This window comes from Desmodus rotundus, chromosome 1 (assembly GCF_022682495.2).
Source record: "Desmodus rotundus isolate HL8 chromosome 1, HLdesRot8A.1, whole genome shotgun sequence".
Taxonomy (NCBI): Eukaryota; Metazoa; Chordata; class Mammalia; order Chiroptera; family Phyllostomidae; genus Desmodus; species Desmodus rotundus.
The window spans coordinates 111,159,397-111,176,901 of NC_071387.1; the positions used below are offsets into that span (position 1 = coordinate 111,159,397).

A 17,505-nucleotide genomic window follows, 5' to 3' on the forward strand; every position below is an offset into this window, starting at 1 on the left:
CCGCAGTCAGAGCGGGCTCAGCTGAGGTTGCATGTGACAAGCCTCGTTCTAGAGAAGTGACGCCTGGGTTTGTTTGCAGCCAGGATGTGTGTACCACGTGCAGCTCAAGGCAGAAGGCAACGATCACATTGAACGGGCCCTCCCCCACCACCGGGTAATTACGGTAAGGCATGAAGTTCTTCAGTGGCATCGTGGTATGATTGCTTCCCTGATCAAAAATCCTTTAGTGCTCCTGTGGCTGTCTGCCTTTCATCTGTTGTGGGGGGACTTCAAATCCTAATTAAGGGCCCTCTTAGAATAGTGTCATCTTCCGAAGCAGCATCTTGTGGGGTTTTTAATGAACAGTGTGGCTGTCAGGCATCCAGAGAAGAAATTCGAACTGTTGTTTCCCCACTTCCCCCGCGAGCTCTGATCATTATTCTGCAAGTTAAGGATCTTAAGGCACAAGTAGCTTTTCCAGTCCAGAGAGTGTAATAAAGAGAACATGGGCTTAATTGGTAGCGGGGCCACCCAGTTTCCTTACATTCCAATGGCCCTGTTTTTTCCATTTGGTGGGCAGTCTTTTTGATATTCCAGATAACGACTTAGCTAATTGACCCCTGAAGAGGCAACCCTCCGGACCACGGGAAGTGGCTGGGAATCGCTTGACGTGGAGCTTTTCTCCCACAAAATAACTCTCATTTGCTAGACTAGAGGGCTTGGGTGGGACAAGAGGGACTGCCCCTTGGTATCTTTAGTAGGGGGCTTTAGGCATGATGTTTGTGGGGGGCTAGAGAGGGGGGTGGCGGGCCACGTAGGACTTTTTAGCCTAGAAAGTGGATTTTTTTGATGTTTTTATGGCATCTGGCATTTTAAATGATTGCACCTTCCAGTTGCGTATTTCCTTGCTGTGGTGACTTAGTCCAGGATCACAAGCAGTCACAGGGACTGCAGCCTGGCGGACATGAACAGGTGACAGATGGGAGCGCACACGCCCACCCACAGGGGGCAGCTGTGGCTCAGCTCTTGCTGATCGCTGCCAGGCAAGAACATCTTTCTCTTTTTTCAAAAGAAACCGGAAAATGAGGATTTTTTGGTATATGAAGTTTTGAAAAATGTTGGCAAGTAATTAACACTTAGAAAACAAACACTGCATTTGTCAAACAGAATGTGTCTGTGGGCCAGGTGTAGCCCATCTGCTTGTTGTCAGACTGTGACCTCGGATTTTGGCTACTTCTTGGTAAACAAACTTGCTCCCTTAATGTAGGGAATAAAGTGTGTTATGAAATAGCCCCTGGGACATCACACAGTTAAGAGTAGAAGTTCTTTTTTCAGCTTCCTTAACACCAGCATCCCTTCTTTCTAGGTGGGCAATAACGACATCGATGATATAAACATCATAGTTTTCCGGCAGATTAATCAATTTGATTTAAGTGGAAATGTGATCACTTCCTCCGAGTACCTTTCTACTTTATGGGTAAGGCCAGCTTTTTAAGGTCAAAATACCATGTTATCTTCAGCTTTGAGATGAGCAGGAACAGGATGCCTGGGCCTCCCTGGCGCTTGCTTTAGCATACTAAAGGTAGAGATGCTGAGCGCCGGGTTGAGATTTAAGAAACTTCGATCCCAGCATGTCTCTGGGAGAATGATTGCTGATTGCTGGAGAGAAACGTGTTCTGCTTTCAAATCACTGTTTTGCTAGCAGTATGTATCGTTGGGAGTATTGCAAAAGAAGCCTGATGAATCATCACTACCATCTAGAGCAGTGCTTTTCAACCATTGTGCCACAAAAATTTGTAAAACATGCCGTACCTGACTATTTAGTCAGGGGTACTCACCTCTTCTCCCCGAGACTGTCAAATAAAAAATGAAAACAGGCAACACGACAGTAGCCATCGTGTGAATGCCCTGTTTTGAACCATTAATATATATAGAGTTGCATCTTATTGGTCACGTTGTATTATAAGGTTGCATCTGATTGGTTAATTCTTGGTACCAGAAATACTTATATACAAGTATAGGCACCTGATTTTTTAAAAAGTTAACTTTGGAGCAAAAAGGATAGGTTATTATTATTATTATAAATTGCTCAAAATAATACCTTATTTTTCAGATTGGCAAAAATTATTTTTTGGTGTGCTGCAGAATTTTAATAATTAATTTATGTGTGCCATGAGATGAAAAATGTTGAAAATTACTGATCTACAGTCTGAAAGAAATACAGTTTTAAGGCAGAGTGTTTTGTAACTTTAAATTCTGTCCAGGGTGTTGGTGGTGGGCAGCGGACTGGAACTCAGATGTTTGGGCTGTCTCCTGTCGCGGGTGGTTACTTACCTGGCCACCTTTGGCACTCACTTCATTCCCATGGACCTTGGTTTTCTCCTCTGTGAAGCCAGAGTGTTAGTCTCAATGACCTCTTACGGTCTCTGAGCTCTAACAAAATGTCATGTCTGTAATTAATGAAGAAATGTTTATACTGTGCCCTGTGATCCCTTGAAAGATGTTAACGAATTTCTTTGGGAGTGTTATTTTCAGAGGCACTTGTAATTCGATGTACGGTGAAGTATTAGACTTGGGTGAGAATGTGTATTTAGGTTTTAACTCACCTCTTAACTGCCTTGCAGGACCGGGGTTGCAGGCATGTCGCCAGGGAGGGGGAGGGTCCGGTGGGAGAACCCGTGCCCCGTCCCAGGGAGGCGAGGGGAGCAGATGGGAGATGACGGCGCTTCTCCTCTGCTCCCTTTGATTATTTCTGCACTGGGAATTCTGACCCAGGGTTGACATCACTTTTCAATTTTCCAAGAAGATGGAAATTAGAGTTATTTGAAATCACCTGATTTTTGAATGTAAAAATGAATTCAAATTTACTTAAAACACTGGACAAATCAGAAGAACGTATATTTGGTCTTAGGTGTGACCTATAGGTCTCCAGTATTTCCTGTGACTTTTGTTTTAAGAAAACTCCTCTTGTCTTGTGTGTTATTTAGAAAAGCGTCAGTGTGGCCTCTGGGGAGGGGGGGCTCTGGCATTCTCCTGGGCAGGTGCAAGGAGGGGCCCCCACAGCCTTTAGCATCGGCCGGGACTGTGCCTCCCTCTTCTCATAGCCCATCCCATATGGTGTAACAGGCAGCAAACCTGGACTGGAGAGAAAGGCCAGAAACGAAGTACTGCATTGCTGGGAGCAGCCCAGAGAACCGAATGCACGATGGGAATGTGTTTCAGGTTTAATATTACAGCACACGGGGAGGCCGTGCCAGGGTGGCAGGACATCAGTGATGTGGGTTGAATCCCGGACTCCACCATGTGTAAATTGTGGGACCTTAAGTGACGCAGGCTCCCTGAGTCTCCTCAGCGATCGTAATGATGCAGGCTTAGGAGTCGGGGTTGGTGATAATACACATACGGCGCCTGTTGTGTGCCTGGTGTGTTATAGACAGGTTAGACGCTGTTCTCTTTAATATTACCATCGACCCTTTTGAGTGTTCACGTAAGTCGTCAGAATCTGCTTCAGCCTTGCATTTCTCTGCATGTCATGTAACGGGAGTCTCGGGTGATCGAGGAGTGTATTACATGTGGCCTGACGGGGGAGGATGGTTTCTCTTTCAGATGTTGTTCCGAAGATCCTTTCTCCCCAAGAGATAAGCTCTCCTGAGGAGTCTGAAACGAAAGGCTTATTGTGTTTCAATTCAAAAGTCCATCTTGCTTTGTTTCTGCTTTCTAGGTAAAGCTTTACAAAAGTGAAAACCTCGACAACCCAATTCAGACGGTTTCTCTTGGCCAGTCCCTCTTCTTCCACTTCCCGCCGCTGCTCAGAGACGGCCAGGTAAGGGCCGCAGCGCCATTCTCGTTCCTGTCTTTGTTTTAATAAGTCCACTTTTTAGTTTAGGGAAGCACAGTTCTCTCACTTTCTCTCTAAATACCAACCACTCTTCAGAAATGGTTGATGTTCTCCTCTCTGAATCAAAGGAGATTGGGCCCTACACTGATTATGTTTCTTAATTAGTGTTTTCCTGTTTACAAAAATAACCCACGTTCACAGCAGGAGAGTTTTGGGGGAAATCAGGCATAACTCGCTCATCCAGAAATAACCACTAGTGATATGTTGATAAGTATCCTTTTGGTCTTTTTTCAATGTGTGTGCACATATGTATTTAAATATACTGACATATTTATTTTAATAACTCAAAGCTGGGACTCATGTACATCATTTTGTAATCTGTGCTTTTCAGTGAAGACTATGTCACAAATCTCTTCCCATCATAAATCATTTATGACATGGTTGTACAGTAGTTCATAGCACAGGAAATACTATAATTGATTTAACCCAAGTGCTAAAGTTGGACATCATTGACCCATCACAGAATGTTTATTATCAATTCTAATTGGGCAGAGAAAACTGCTGTGGGTAGCACCGTGGGAGCAACCTTTGCAAAGAATTTGGTTCCTTTCTGGGGGACTTGGCCTGAGGGGGTCACTAGTGAGCCGTGTGTGTGCCCTTTCCTCTCCTGGCTTCCTACCGCCTGCCACAGGGATGATGCACTAAGGCCTTTCTCAGCATGAAAAGGCTGTAAAGTAATGAAATCAGCTGAAATGGAGTTTTGGGGTTCCTCTTCCTTTCTCCAGATGCCCTCTGAATTAGGTACTATAGGCAGCACAGCACTGTGGAAACAGCTGGAGCTCACCCTGGGCAGGTCACCCTTAAGGTCTCCAGGGCTTGCTCTCCCCATCCATAAAACGGGGGGTAACCATCCCGATCTTGTCAGTGTTTGAGAACAGAGCAGGCATTGACCTGGCACACGGGGCCCAGCACGCAGGGCTGCACGCATCCCTGGTACCTTTCCAGAGACGCTATGTTCTTAAAACGTGCCAGCTAATGAGCCACGCAAGTGCGGTCCCCGAAGAGTGGACCTCAGTTTGGATTGCACACCGTCTTCCTCCGTTTGATCGTGTCCCTCCGTCACTGGGATTGGCTCGCGAGAAATTCTTGTGTTTCATGAAGCCACATCCTCAGAGGTCCACAGTTGTTGTGGTTGAATATGCTCATAGAAAGTGCCCCGGCCTGTAAGCTTTCTGAGAAGGCACAACCTCAGAGAACCCGGAGACATGTGGCTGTCCCTGATGGGATAGCCTCCCGAGGTTCCTGCTCTGAAGGTGGCCACTTTGGTTTTGGATGTATAAACTCAGGGATTTCGCTGAAAATGTAACATCCTTTATATTGCGGCCATACGTTAGGTTTTAGCTTTCGTTTGCTCTGCTCAAACTGCCCTTTATAAAACAATAACTTTTATTTGTGCACAGAATTACGTTGTGCTTCTGGACTCCACGCTCCCCAGATCCCAGTATGACTACGTCTTGCCTCAAGTTTCTTTCACTGCAGTGGGCTACCATAAGCATATCACCCTGATTTTTAATCCCACGGTAAGGAGGAGGGGGAGTTTTGTAAAACCCCCGGGGCTAGTGAGAGAAGGAAAATTCACCCAACCTCAGCTCTAGGTATTGGGTAGAGACAGGACTGCTGTTTAAAGGGCCCTCGCATTGGGCCCCTTTAGCATCCTGGATTTTATCGATATACTCTGGATCTCCCCAGATGCATTTGTACTTTTCCAAGCGCTGATGCCGGAGTCCTCTTTGAGAAGGAACCTAGCCACGAGGGCATTGGAGTTGTTTAGGTCAGTGCTCAGGTGTGACTTTTGGGAAGAAGGTCACCACTACACCACTCCATGACGATTGGTGGCATTGTGGTCCTACAGGAGGCTCATGATACCTGACCTGCCCAAACTTCCAGAGCCAGCTGCCACGTTCCAGGACATACACAGAGGCTGCAAGGGCATGGAATGGACACCACCAAATTAGGTTATGGAGGACTGCAGGACCACAGTGTGAAACCTGACTTACACGACAAATTGCAAGAGAAAAAAGAAACAAGTTATGGAAGAGATACCTGTAGATTACAAGAAATTACTCAGTTTATCAGTCATTTGCATGTGTAGACCTCATTGGACCTTCTATCAAACGACCATGAAAAAAGAATAGACGTGTGGTCTGTGTTCTGATTGGCCCAGATCAAAGTTGAGAGCTCTATTGGAGGAACGGGCGAATGGCCCCAGGGGAACAGGTAGCAGCTGCTTCATCTCCTCACGAGGTGTGATCTCTGGGGCTGGCTTGTTCGTCACTGTGTGTCTGAGCCTGGAGCAGCGGGCTCTCCATACTTCCTTGCAGGAAAAAGCCCGTGTGTAGCTGGGACTCCACAACACCAGACCTGTTCACTTCTCGGCTGCAGGGACATCCTGCTCTGCACGGCGCTTCGTTTCCTCAGTTTAGACAGTGGAGTTCGGGGCTGAGGAATACCTTGTGGTGGACTGTTTGTTCCTGAGTTTCAGAGAGCAAATAACGAGTGTGGATAGTGGAGGGTGCATCTGAAAACTGATCCGAGTTGCCTCAGTTTCTTAATGTGGACAGTTTGGATCTTGTGGGTTACCCAGGTGTCCAGGGGTGGCTGATTCAGAAGGCTGGTGGGTCACGGCTGCGTCATAGTGGAAGGCAGGTAAGAGATGGTGGTCTTTGTGTTTGCAGAGGAAACTGCCTGAGCAAGACATTGCACAAGGTTCCTACATCGCCCTGCCTCTGACGCTGCTTGTCCTGTTGGCTGGCTACAACCACAATAAGGTAGGAAACCCAGAGACCTCAGGAGAAAGCAGATATGTCAGCGAGTGAGGTCCCTCACAGCTGTGAAGTGACAAAGAAAAATGTTTAGTGTTCCAGAAATTACAACATTTTAGGGTTGGAAAGGAACGTAAAGGCCTCAAATCCAACCCCAAGGCCTCCTTTCAGGGCCGTAAACGTCCATAATGTTTCTCCTAATCCTGAAACCTGAAGCACTTCTGGGCATGTGTTGCTCAGAGAGCCAGCCGTCTCTGCTGACCCTCCCAAGTGCAGAGGCCTGTCTCTGCTGACCCTCCGAAGTGCAGAGGCCCGTCTCTGCTGACCCTCCGAAGTGCAGAGGCCCGTCTCTGCTGACCCTCCGAAGTGCAGAGGCCTGCCTCGTTCTGAACCTGGGCTCCCCTCCCCTTAGTGCACGGTGGGTGGTAACGGTGCCTGAAAACAGAGCTGTGCTGATAGGCAGGCCCCAGTGTCCACCTGGATGGAAGTCCCCTGGCCTCCCTCTCACACTCTTCCTCTCTTTTTAGCTCATTCCCTTGCTGTTGCAGTTGACAAGTCGACTGCAGGGCGTCCGGGCTCTCGGCCAGACAGCCTCTGACAGTAGTGGCCCAGAAGATGCCAAGAGACAAGCCAAGAAACAGAAGACAAGGCGGACGTGAGGAGGAGGGACAGCGAAGTCGCACCCGGGACAGGCCACAGCCAAGGGGCACCGCTGCCGCTGGCGTGAAAACATGCAAGAGCCTCACTTCAGACCGTGCTCTCTGCCCGTGCGCTCTGTCGGCTCGGCCGCCCGTACCCGTCCTCCCCTCGTCTGGCCCCTGGGTGCAGTGCAATGAACGGACCCTCCTGTCACTCTGCTGAGCACAATTTATTTTCTGAGTTGAAGATAATTTATTATTATTATTTCTGTCAAAGGTATTTAAGCTGTGCTGGTGGTGTGAGAATGTAATCATTCATCTTCAGCATTCATTTGCAAGAAACGCGGTTTTGGCCCCTCATGAAGTACCTGTTGGAGTTACCTTTTCCTTTAATGTCTCTTTGCATCCAAGATCCCTGCTGGAACAAAAAACCACAACGTTTGTCTACTACTAGGAGGGTATGTTAGGAGGTAAAATCAATAAAATTGCCCGTTCATTTGTGTTGTAGCTCATCTCAGATATATTGCTCGGATGACATTGGCATAATGCCGGGGCCACAAATTAAGATGCCTAGAGGGGCCCGCAGGTCCTGAGTGAAGGGCTGGGGCGAGAAAACCCTCAGCAAAGGCAAGGTGATGCACAGCAGCTGCTTGGCTGCTGTGGTGGGAAAATAGCGGAGGGTGGGCTTGTGCTGAGTGAAGCGCACCCCCCCTGTCTAAAGGAGCTGGTTTCTCCGGCTCACTGGGGCTCTGCAGGAATGTGTGGTTGTGTTACTAGAGAAGCCAGAAAGAGCACCTTATGTGAAATCTTCCAAGTTTTAAATGTTAGCAGCAAATTACATTTTTAAGAAGACCATGTACTTTTGGCCAAACAAAACGCATATGAAGGACGGTTGAGGCCTGACGGCTGTGGTTTGCACAAGGGAGCCACAGGAATTCCTGGCAGTTGAACATTTATTCAATTCTTACAGGTCTTGAATTCATTAAGTTATATTGAAGGAGGGGAGACAGCCTTTGAACATTTACTGAGTACCACATATGACAGGCACTGGGGATATAAAGAGCAGATGACACTATAAATGGAGTTGGCAGAGCTGGAGGCCAAGTCCATTTACTTCCCATAGCCCCAGTGCTTGACACGTAGTGAGCAGTCTAACGAGTGAGCGGATGCGTGTGTGGATGAATGAATGGCTAGGTAGATGGTACCTGCCTTCATACAGAGCATGGCCTGTCGTTGGGTGGAAGACCAGCCAGGAAGTGCACAAGGGCAGTGCAGGAGGCTGGGGGCCTCTTGGTGGATGAGGCCCAAGTGGCTGTGGGAGCACTGAGCAGAGGTCTGATGCCCCTGACGTCTTAGGGAAGCTTCCAGGGTGGGACGTTTGAGACAAGTCTGGAAGGATGCTGGATGGAGAGAGGATATTCAGGGCAGGAGGTCCTGTTGGGTGCAACTACCCATGCAGAAGGTCCACTTGAGGACTTCCTGGCTCTTGGCCACCTGAAGAGTTGGCTGTGTGTCCAACCAGTGGCTCAGGCTGTTTGCCACTTCACTGGTTTGCTTTTTGACCCTGGAGGGAAGTAAACTCTTGGAGATGTGGGACCGATGAGATACATAATCCATTTCTTGGAGTGTTTTCTTACTGTTATTCCAAGTGGACACCCTGTAACATCCCTTTTAAATGTTAATGGGGCTTTTTATTGACACAGTGTAAAGGTTAAGAGCTTGTAAAAGATACAACTAAATGTCAATATATTCCATCCAATTCCCGAGGCTACCATAGAGTGTCAGTCTTCCCCCACGGCTGCCTATGGGTCACTGCTGGTGTTGGTGGGACGTCAAAGGGCTCTCTGCTCCTGGAGAAAAGTGGTTCTATTTCTCAGTCCATTTGGAAGTTGTCTGTAATTTTCTTCATTTTTTCTGGCAATCATGGAACAGAGCCCTGATCCCCTGTGAGATGTAGGTGCTAATGTTGGTACAGGATTTCGAATGGGGCAAAAGTTATATGAGAGATTTTTCCCCCTGGTGAAATTTTTAAATGTCCAAAAATAGTAAGCTGTTGAAGAACTCCATTGCGTGCACATTTTTGCTTATTAAAATGGCCATAAAACCTCAATGAAGACACTTTAAAGACCTTTAGGAAAGTGTCATTCTAAGATGCTGCCTTCATCTCAGTATTATTCTCTGGGCTTTCTATTTCTTTTTATCCTCACCCGAGGACATTTTTTCATTGCTTTGAGGGAGAGAGGGAAACATTGATTGGTTGCCTCCTATATGCACCTGGACTGGGGATTGAACTGGCGACCTAGGTATGTGCCTTGACCAGGAATTGAACCCACAACCTTTTAGTTACGAGCCAATGCTCCAACCAACTGAGCCACACCAGCCAGGGCTAGGTTTTCTTATTTTGAATTTTCTCCACCACCCAGCAAGGATTGTTGGAAGTGGGAGCATGGGAAGGGCTGAGCGTGGGCAGGAGTAGGTACATGCTCGTATATGCTCGTGTGTGCTGGTGGGTGCAGGTGTGTGCAGGTGGGGAGGGGCTGGCACTGCAAGAAAAGGGCAGAGGGAAGAGGCAGTGCTTGCGCTTAATGGTCTAATTGTGAGGAAAGTAGATTCATGAAATTAGACAAACGGGAATGATCGCCCTCCTGAGTTAAGAGCAGCATTAGGAACTTCCTGAGTAGTTTACATGTGCCAGGCACTGTGCTGATCCCTTTCACGCATGGTCTGTTGGTCCTCCATGACCTTCTGAAATGCATCTCCTTTCAGTCTTGTTTTATAGAGGAGGTAACAGATCGAAAGATCTCGCAGCTACTAAGTGACAGAGCTGGGATTTGAACCCAGGTCCAAGAGTTTTTTAACTACCAGGATATACTGCCTCCACTGTACAAAATGGGGCTGTATTTACCTGCCAGGTTGTCTGGGGATGATTCAGGGGTTTAGAAAATGAATCATGTGCAAGAGATGTGGCCACAATGAAGTTAGTAAAGGCACAGGGACGTGAAGCCATGTGTGCAGTGGAGTCATGGGAAAGATCTAGATGCCGAAGGACCTATTAACTTTTCTGTTGGCATTGTTTCTAGAACCAAAGGGCTAGGTGGCTAACCACTTAAATCCAGTTCCTTAATAGCAGGATTCCCCTTTTCTTAAAAGCTGGAACAACCCGATGAGCAAAGTTGAGAAGGATTTTGGGGATAGAGTTTGCGTGACTGCATTCTGTTTAGTCTACGGTGGGTGTCCATTAGGGGCGAGGTCTGCACCTAATTACCTGCATTTCCAGCCCCCAGTACATGGCGGGTGCCTGGGATAGGTGCCAGCCTCAGGATGGTCTTCCGCGACCCACATTGCCCTGTGGTCCCCTCCCACATTGAACCAAGGCTGGCCCTATTTGGCCAATGGAATATGGCAAAAGCGAGTGATGATGTGGGACTTCTCAGGCTGTCATAAAAGGCATTGCACTTCCCACTTTGGCTTTGGGGGCAGCCAGCTCCCCGGCTTGAGGATGCTCAGGCAGTTGTCCTGTGGAGAGGGTTGAGGTCTGTGGTCAGCAGCCAGTGCAGCCTGGCAGCCACATGCGTGAGGCACCTTGGAAGTGGACCCCCAGCTCTGGTCAAGCCTTCAGATGACTGCAGCCCCAGCAGACCTCAGACTGCAGCTACTTCAGAGCTCCCAAGTGAGTACTCCCCAGATGAGCTCTCCCCACATTCCTGCCCTGCAGAATGAGTGCACAGGAGGCGTGACGGTGTTAGGCCTCTAAGTGTGGGGGTAACATTATACAGTGTGCTGGAACTGTACTCCATAAATATCTGTTACACGAGTGGACAGGGACTCAGAGACTCCCAGAAAGGGGGTGCATTTCTACTTGTGTATTAATTAGTCAAGGCTATTTTGGTCTCAAGTAATAGAAATGCAACTCCAACTAGCTTAAGCAAAACGGGGCATTTCACTGATCACGTAATTGAGAAATCTGGGGGTGCCTGGCTGTGTGCACAGCCAGATCCGGGGTCCGTCTTAGTTTCCTGGCTCTGCTTCCCTCTGTGCTGACCTTGTTCTTTCCTCCACCAAGGCTCTAGGCCAGCCCTCAGGGATCAGCCCTGAAAGGCTACTTGCTAGAGAGTGACAGACATTTTAAGCAGGTCCAGGGCTGTTTGGTCCGTCACTGCTCTGCCTGAGGCAGGGGAAGGAGCAGGGGCAGCGGCAGGCGCGGGGCACACATTCATAAAGGTGGAGACGATGACAGTTAACTGTGAGCGGGGTTCGGGCAGACTGGCTTTTGGCTTCTGCTGACTTGTTCTTCTTCTGTGGGAGGCGTCACCCAGCAGCTTTGGGCTGTACCTCATCTCAATTTGCAGGATCAACCAAAAGAGAACTTCCATCTCATAGCGCCGTGTCAGTCCTGGGGGAAGTGATGGGCAAGTTGCAGACCCACTGGAGCCTGGCTAGACCCAAGCCGCACCTACGTCCATGCCATGGGTAGCTTCTGTGACCTGGGATGCTGCGTTTCCCTGAGGAACAGATGGCCTTGGGTGCATAAAACCAGCAGAAGTCAGATCCTCTTCCTACAGACTCGACAAGGCCTGGCTAAAGTCACCCACTGTTTTTGGCTTTATCTTTTCATTAGCAAAATGACCATGATCTTATCATGATATGCCTAGATGAGGGGAGAGACTAATGTTCTCGTAGGCCTACTGTGTGCTAGGATGAGAGGCTCTTTTCTGGCCCTGGAACTTGGTGGCAGGCAGGACCATATGACATCACCCTCTTCTTGCCCCGTTCCCGGTGGGAGTGGGTGTTTATGCTTCATGATACAATGGTGGGATAGTGGTTGGATCACGAATATTGTAACTACACCCCTATGACTGGGGTTCATATGCCGCCGTTTTACACATCCTTTGGATAAATGAATTTTTTCAGTGTCCCACTATGTGGGTGAAACAGCAGCCTATCTTGTAGTTGCCTTTTGGAATTGGAAGATTTTGTAAAGTAGATGAATGCGTTGGAACAATTGGTCCCCGGAGTCTGTGCAGAATCCAGGCCTCCAGAGATTGACAGCGGCCCCTCCCTGTCTAGCCTCTGAGGGGAAGGCAGCTGGCAAGAGCAAGGGAGCTGACAGCCGCTGCGTGTTCATCCTGTCCCTGCTCCACGCGCCAAGAGGGAGGGGTGGCTAACGGCCGCTCAGTGATCAAACTTGGGACAGGGCTTTCTTGCTTCATTTTCATGGGCTGGGGTAGCGGGAATGTGGAGAAAGAATATTTTGCTGCCTCCTAAAAATGCTTCTTTCCTCGCACAGTTTCCAGAATGCCTCACCTACAATGACTGATACTCAGTTGTGATGACAAAGAACTTCACATATGAAGATGGGGTCTGAGACGCATTGGTTGAGTGCAGGGGTTAGCAAACGCGCTCGAGGCACCTGTGCTTGTCAGTGAAGTGTCGTGGGAACACCGCGGCGGCCATGCAACTTCGGGTTGTCCGATCCTCTTTTCACCTGCAAAGGCAGAGGTGGATGGCTGTGGCACAGACAGTGTGGCCTGCCCAGCCTTCAGTAAGTACTATCTGGCCCTTTCTAGAAAAGCTTTGCTGACCACTAGTCTAGTGAGCACTTTGTAAAGTTTGATCTTTGGGGAGGAGTCTTTGGTTCATTCAACAGCTCTTAGCTGAGCATCTAGCCAGAGCCAGCCACTGCTCTGTGTTCCGGGCATCCCGTGGTGAGAACGTGCAACCAGACCTCCCGTCTCCTGAAGTGTGATGCTACCGGGGGAGACGGGCAATGGGCATCTAAATGAGGACTTCTTGGGTAACTGGTGTGTTATAAAACAAAAAGCAGAGCTGGTCGATGTGGTAGAGGGTGATTGGCATCATCAGGGAAGGCCTCTCTGAGGAGGTGACTTTTGAACTGAGACCTGAAAAAGAGAAGGGGCCAGTTATGCAAAGATCTGGAAGAGCTGCCAGCTGGAGGGGACAATCATTGCACAGCCCCTGAGGAGGAAACACACTTCATGAGTTTGAGGAACACCAAAGAGGTCAAGTCCTGGGACCGTTCAACCTCCAGAGGATACGCAGGGAGGAGGAGCCCGCCAAAGACCAAGAGGACAGGGCCATAAGGTGGGGGAGATGCAGGCATAAGCTGAGCGGTTGCAACAGAGATTTGTAGGGCCCACGAAATGTTTACTATCTATCTGATCCTTTACAGAAAAAAGTTTGCCAACCCCCTGAACGAGCACACAAAAATCTGTCATTTTCCTTAGCGGGAAGGGCTAGGAATGCCGTCTCGGGAGAAGTCAGTCTTTTGACAAGAGCTCACTTCTTTGGGACTGAAATGGGTCATTAATTTTGAATGTTTACGACCTCCTTGCTTTAGATGACTCAGTTTAATTTCTACAGCCTCTCGTAACGGGGTCTTCATCGGCTTTGTGAGGCTTCAGAGCATATTGATGCCGAGAAACGTACATTTCTCTGAAAAGAACGTCTCTTGACACGACAGGAGATCACACCTTGCTTGTTTCCTGTCCCTTTCCTTCCTCTCGGAACACGATAAAATCACAACCCCAGGGTCACTGAGGACCCTTTGCGTCTGGGAAGTGAAACTTCGCTTCTTGCTTTCTTTTTTCATCTCTCTCAAGCCAGCAAGGCAGAATGGAAAATTTGTACTGGCTTTGGGGGCAGACAGGTCTGAGTGTGAGTCCTGCCTGTTATTGACTGGGCCCTGTGACGCTGGCCGAGCTGCCCAATGCCCCTGAGCCCCAGGCCGTTCTGCATTAAAATGGGGATACCAGTGGCATTTCAGGCAGTTGTGAGGGTCCCATGAAATGCTGCCATGGAGCCATGGCTGCGGGGTTTGATTCATAGTATAATCCCATGGCAGAGATGGAGTTGGCATTCAACTGATACCCACTGCTGCCGCTTTGCCCATGTTTTACAGCCAGTCGCGGGACTGGTCACGGTGTCGACTGGTCGGGGCCCGTTCCTTGACAGATGTTCAGTATTTGAAAGCCATCTCTGGGTAGAGACGAATTCTCTCCTTCCCTTCAGGACCTCAGACAATTGCAGTGGTTTACCCTGGGGCAAACACTGTTGGGGTCCTACCCAGGTCTTTACTTGGCCAGCGCACCTGCCGGCTGCCTTGTGTGCCAGCTGCTCAGAGCTCACAGCTGTCCTTCCCTGGGGACTCACCATCTTCAGAGGGGAGCTGCCTCACCCAGGAGGAGATGCTGTGGCCTGATGACCGACTGATTCAGCAGGAGGAATTGCCGCCCCTGCCTCGTGGGGGTGCAGTCTTTGCGCCAGAGCTCCTGTGGGATCAGGCTAAGGCTAGATGTTAGAGACCACATTCTTGCTTGGCTCTTTCCCCTTCTGCTTCCTGTGGTCCTCGTTTTCCTCTGGAAGCCATCCCTGAAAAACCCACATGCGCCCAAGTCCCTGTCTCTGGCTCTGCTTCCAGGAAACCCGGCCATCAGTGTCCTGATCTTTCTGCGATTGCCAGAGCAGTGGTTGATTCTTAAGGACCAGTGAGGAAGGGTCTGAGGGCCATCTGCACGGAGCTGGTTTGTTGGGGACAGCAGGCAGTCGTGAGAGATGCAACTTAAGGGTTTTGTCAAATATTTTATCACAGTGACACATGCAAAAAACTGTGGTTTCCTCTATGCCATAGTGTGGCTCTGTTCCGTCTTGTGCTATCAGCAGGCGTTGGGTTTGGAAGGAGTGTCTGTGTGTGTAATTCGTGGCTGCAGCTATGTGTGTGCATTTGTGCGTGTGTGTGTGAGAGAGAGAGAGAGAGAGAGGTGGGGAGAGAGAGAGGGAGAGAGATTGAGCCTGTGAGCCCTACTTCTGGCTCAGTGCCCCCCGCTTGGGATGGTCCTGCTTGACTGCTGCTCTGGGCCCCTTGAGTGGTGGCCAGCTGGCACAGGAGGATGCTGGGATGCCTTGTTTACTGGGACTCTGGACCATCCCTGCCATATTGGGCCTTTTGGCCTCTTGGGCATGACGTAACCTCTGCTGGCTTTGAGGGCCTGCCAGAGATGCCATCTGGCCTTGGAAAGGTCTCGGCTGGGCACAGCCCACTAACTGCTGCCTGCTCTTCTGTCGAGGAAAACAGTCCAGCCTGACCTGAGTGGGGGGGCCGTGTCTTGGGAAAGGCTGCTGTGGGGTCTTCTTGGCTTTGAGACCTGGTCCTGCCACTTAGGGGCAGAAGACTTTGGGTTAGTTACTGCCCACTGGTCCATCTTAAGCCTGCCTAGGGTTTAAGCCAGCTTCTCCCTGCGTTTGCCCAGGCTGGACCACCTCTGCCAGGGTGATGGGTTGGGACAAAGACAGTAATGTTTAGCGCAGTGTTGAATCAGTCAGCACTCTTGTTTGCAAAGGTTAGAAGCCCAGCTCAAGCTAGCTTAGGCACGTGTCTCTAGGACCAAAGAAGGACAGGATGCGGCTGGCTGCAGGAACACCTGGAACCAGTGACCAAGCCCCTTCTCCATCTTAGGTATAGCATGAAGGACTTTTTAGTGATTTTCTCAGTTGATTCTCAAAAACAAACTGATGAGGAAACTGAGGCTCAGAGCAGTTACGTACCAAAGTCACGCAGGAAGTGACGTCACTGTGATGAACTCAAGTCTTTCTGACCCTAAAGCCTGAACTCTTACCCACCGGCCATTGTGTAAGGGTATTAGTTAGTGTCAGCTAAGCTGCTGTAACAAACAGGCCCAGACTGAATGGCACACACACAACTGAAGTTTATTTATGACGCATGTTACAGTTAAGGGTGGTTCTAGGTGAACGGGGAGAGACAGGTCTATGTTATGCACACTTGTTTGGTGGACAGGCTGACAGAGTCTCTGCCATCTCCAACATGCGGCTTCTAAAGTCACCTTAGAGTCACAGGATGGTGAAGCATACATGGCAGGGTTTCATGGGCCAGAACAGAGAGCAGCATGTGGCTTCCATCCCGTTCCACTGACTTGGACTTAGGCATGTGGCCCCACCTAGGTGCAGGGACTACAAGGGAATCTGGTGAGCTGTTTGTCCTGGAGGAGGAAAGGACCAAATCGATGGGCAGCCAGCAGTCTCTACCACATGTAATAGGTATTTCTATTATTTCTTACTTTTTTCTAGTCCTTGTTCATTGTAGTTTTCCTACTCGGAGCCATAATATGTATTCTTATTTTTACTTGGGTTCTTTCGTTTATCATAACCTTTTTTCTGTGTGGCTCCACTGAATTTTCATAACAATCATGGTTATAAGCTGTGTATACCAGTTGTTGGACAGTTAGCTTGCTCCAATTTTTTTCAAATACAACAGTAAACAATGTTATGGCCTAAACCTTTGCTACTGTTGAATTATTTCTTTAAATTCTCAGGAGTGGGAATGCGAAGTCTAATGAGTGAACATTGTTATGGCTTTTGACACATACTACCTTACTGCTTTCCGAAGGCTCTGCAGCTATCTGCAATGACACACTGTTACTAGCGTTGGGTGCCGTGTTTTTTTTCTAATTCAGCTGTTGGAAAATGGTTCCTTAGTTTATCATAATAGCCTTTCTCAGGAGTCAACACTGTGAGCCAGGAAGTATTTTCTGTGTGTATATCTGGTCCGAGTCATGCCTACTGTAATTGTAGTCCCTTCTGTCTTCTGTCTTCTGAATAAGTGACAAAATCATTTATTCACTCAACAAAACTTGAGAGTTCTGGTGTGTGAAAGACAATGGTCTAGGACCTAGTTTATACTGAATCAAAAAAAAGACAAAGTCCTAACTCTCGTGGAACTTTATGTTGCAGTCAGAAGACAGACATTGGTCCAGTAAATGCACGAACATATGGGGTCACTTCAGTTGGCAATCCCATAACTGCCGACAGGACGGTTCTAGGTGGGGGATATTCAGGGTGGCCACTGTGAGAAGGTGCCATGGAAACCTGAGCCCCCTGGTAAGAAGAAGGAGCAGGCTGTCGGAAGAGCTGAGGGAAGAGTATTCTGGACTGAGGGAGAGCACCTGCAGAGGCCCCAGGGAAGAATAAGAATGGAGGGTGGGTTGAGGGTGGGGTCAAGGGTCCAGAAGAAGTAACAAACAGGACCGTTTGGTGGGGGCACAGTGGGCGAGGGGGAGAGCGGTAAGAGAGAAGACCAGTGACATACACAGGGATGAAGTCGCATAGGACTTTGCCAGATGGGATGCAGAAGTGAGATGTTTTCTGATGCCCCCTGGCAGACACTGGAGGGCTTTAAGCAGGGGAGGAAAATGAT

At 48.9% G+C, this 17,505-nt stretch overlaps 1 protein-coding gene across 2 annotated transcripts in view; it reads left to right on the plus strand.

Moving 5' to 3' along the window:
- Nucleotides 1-7,784, plus strand: part of LOC112314797 (BOS complex subunit NOMO1) — a 50,751-nt gene extending 42,967 nt beyond the window's left edge. For both annotated transcript variants that reach the window (XM_024571327.3, XM_071222265.1), the window contains 6 exons: nt 80-163; nt 1,346-1,456; nt 3,701-3,802; nt 5,278-5,397; nt 6,553-6,645; nt 7,167-7,784. In XM_024571327.3, coding sequence (XP_024427095.2) covers nt 80-163; nt 1,346-1,456; nt 3,701-3,802; nt 5,278-5,397; nt 6,553-6,645; nt 7,167-7,298 — 642 coding nt within the window. In that variant the 3' untranslated portion in view covers nt 7,299-7,784. The remainder of the gene's footprint in view (nt 1-79; nt 164-1,345; nt 1,457-3,700; nt 3,803-5,277; nt 5,398-6,552; nt 6,646-7,166) is intronic.
- The last annotated feature ends 9,721 nt before the right edge of the window (nt 7,785-17,505 follow it).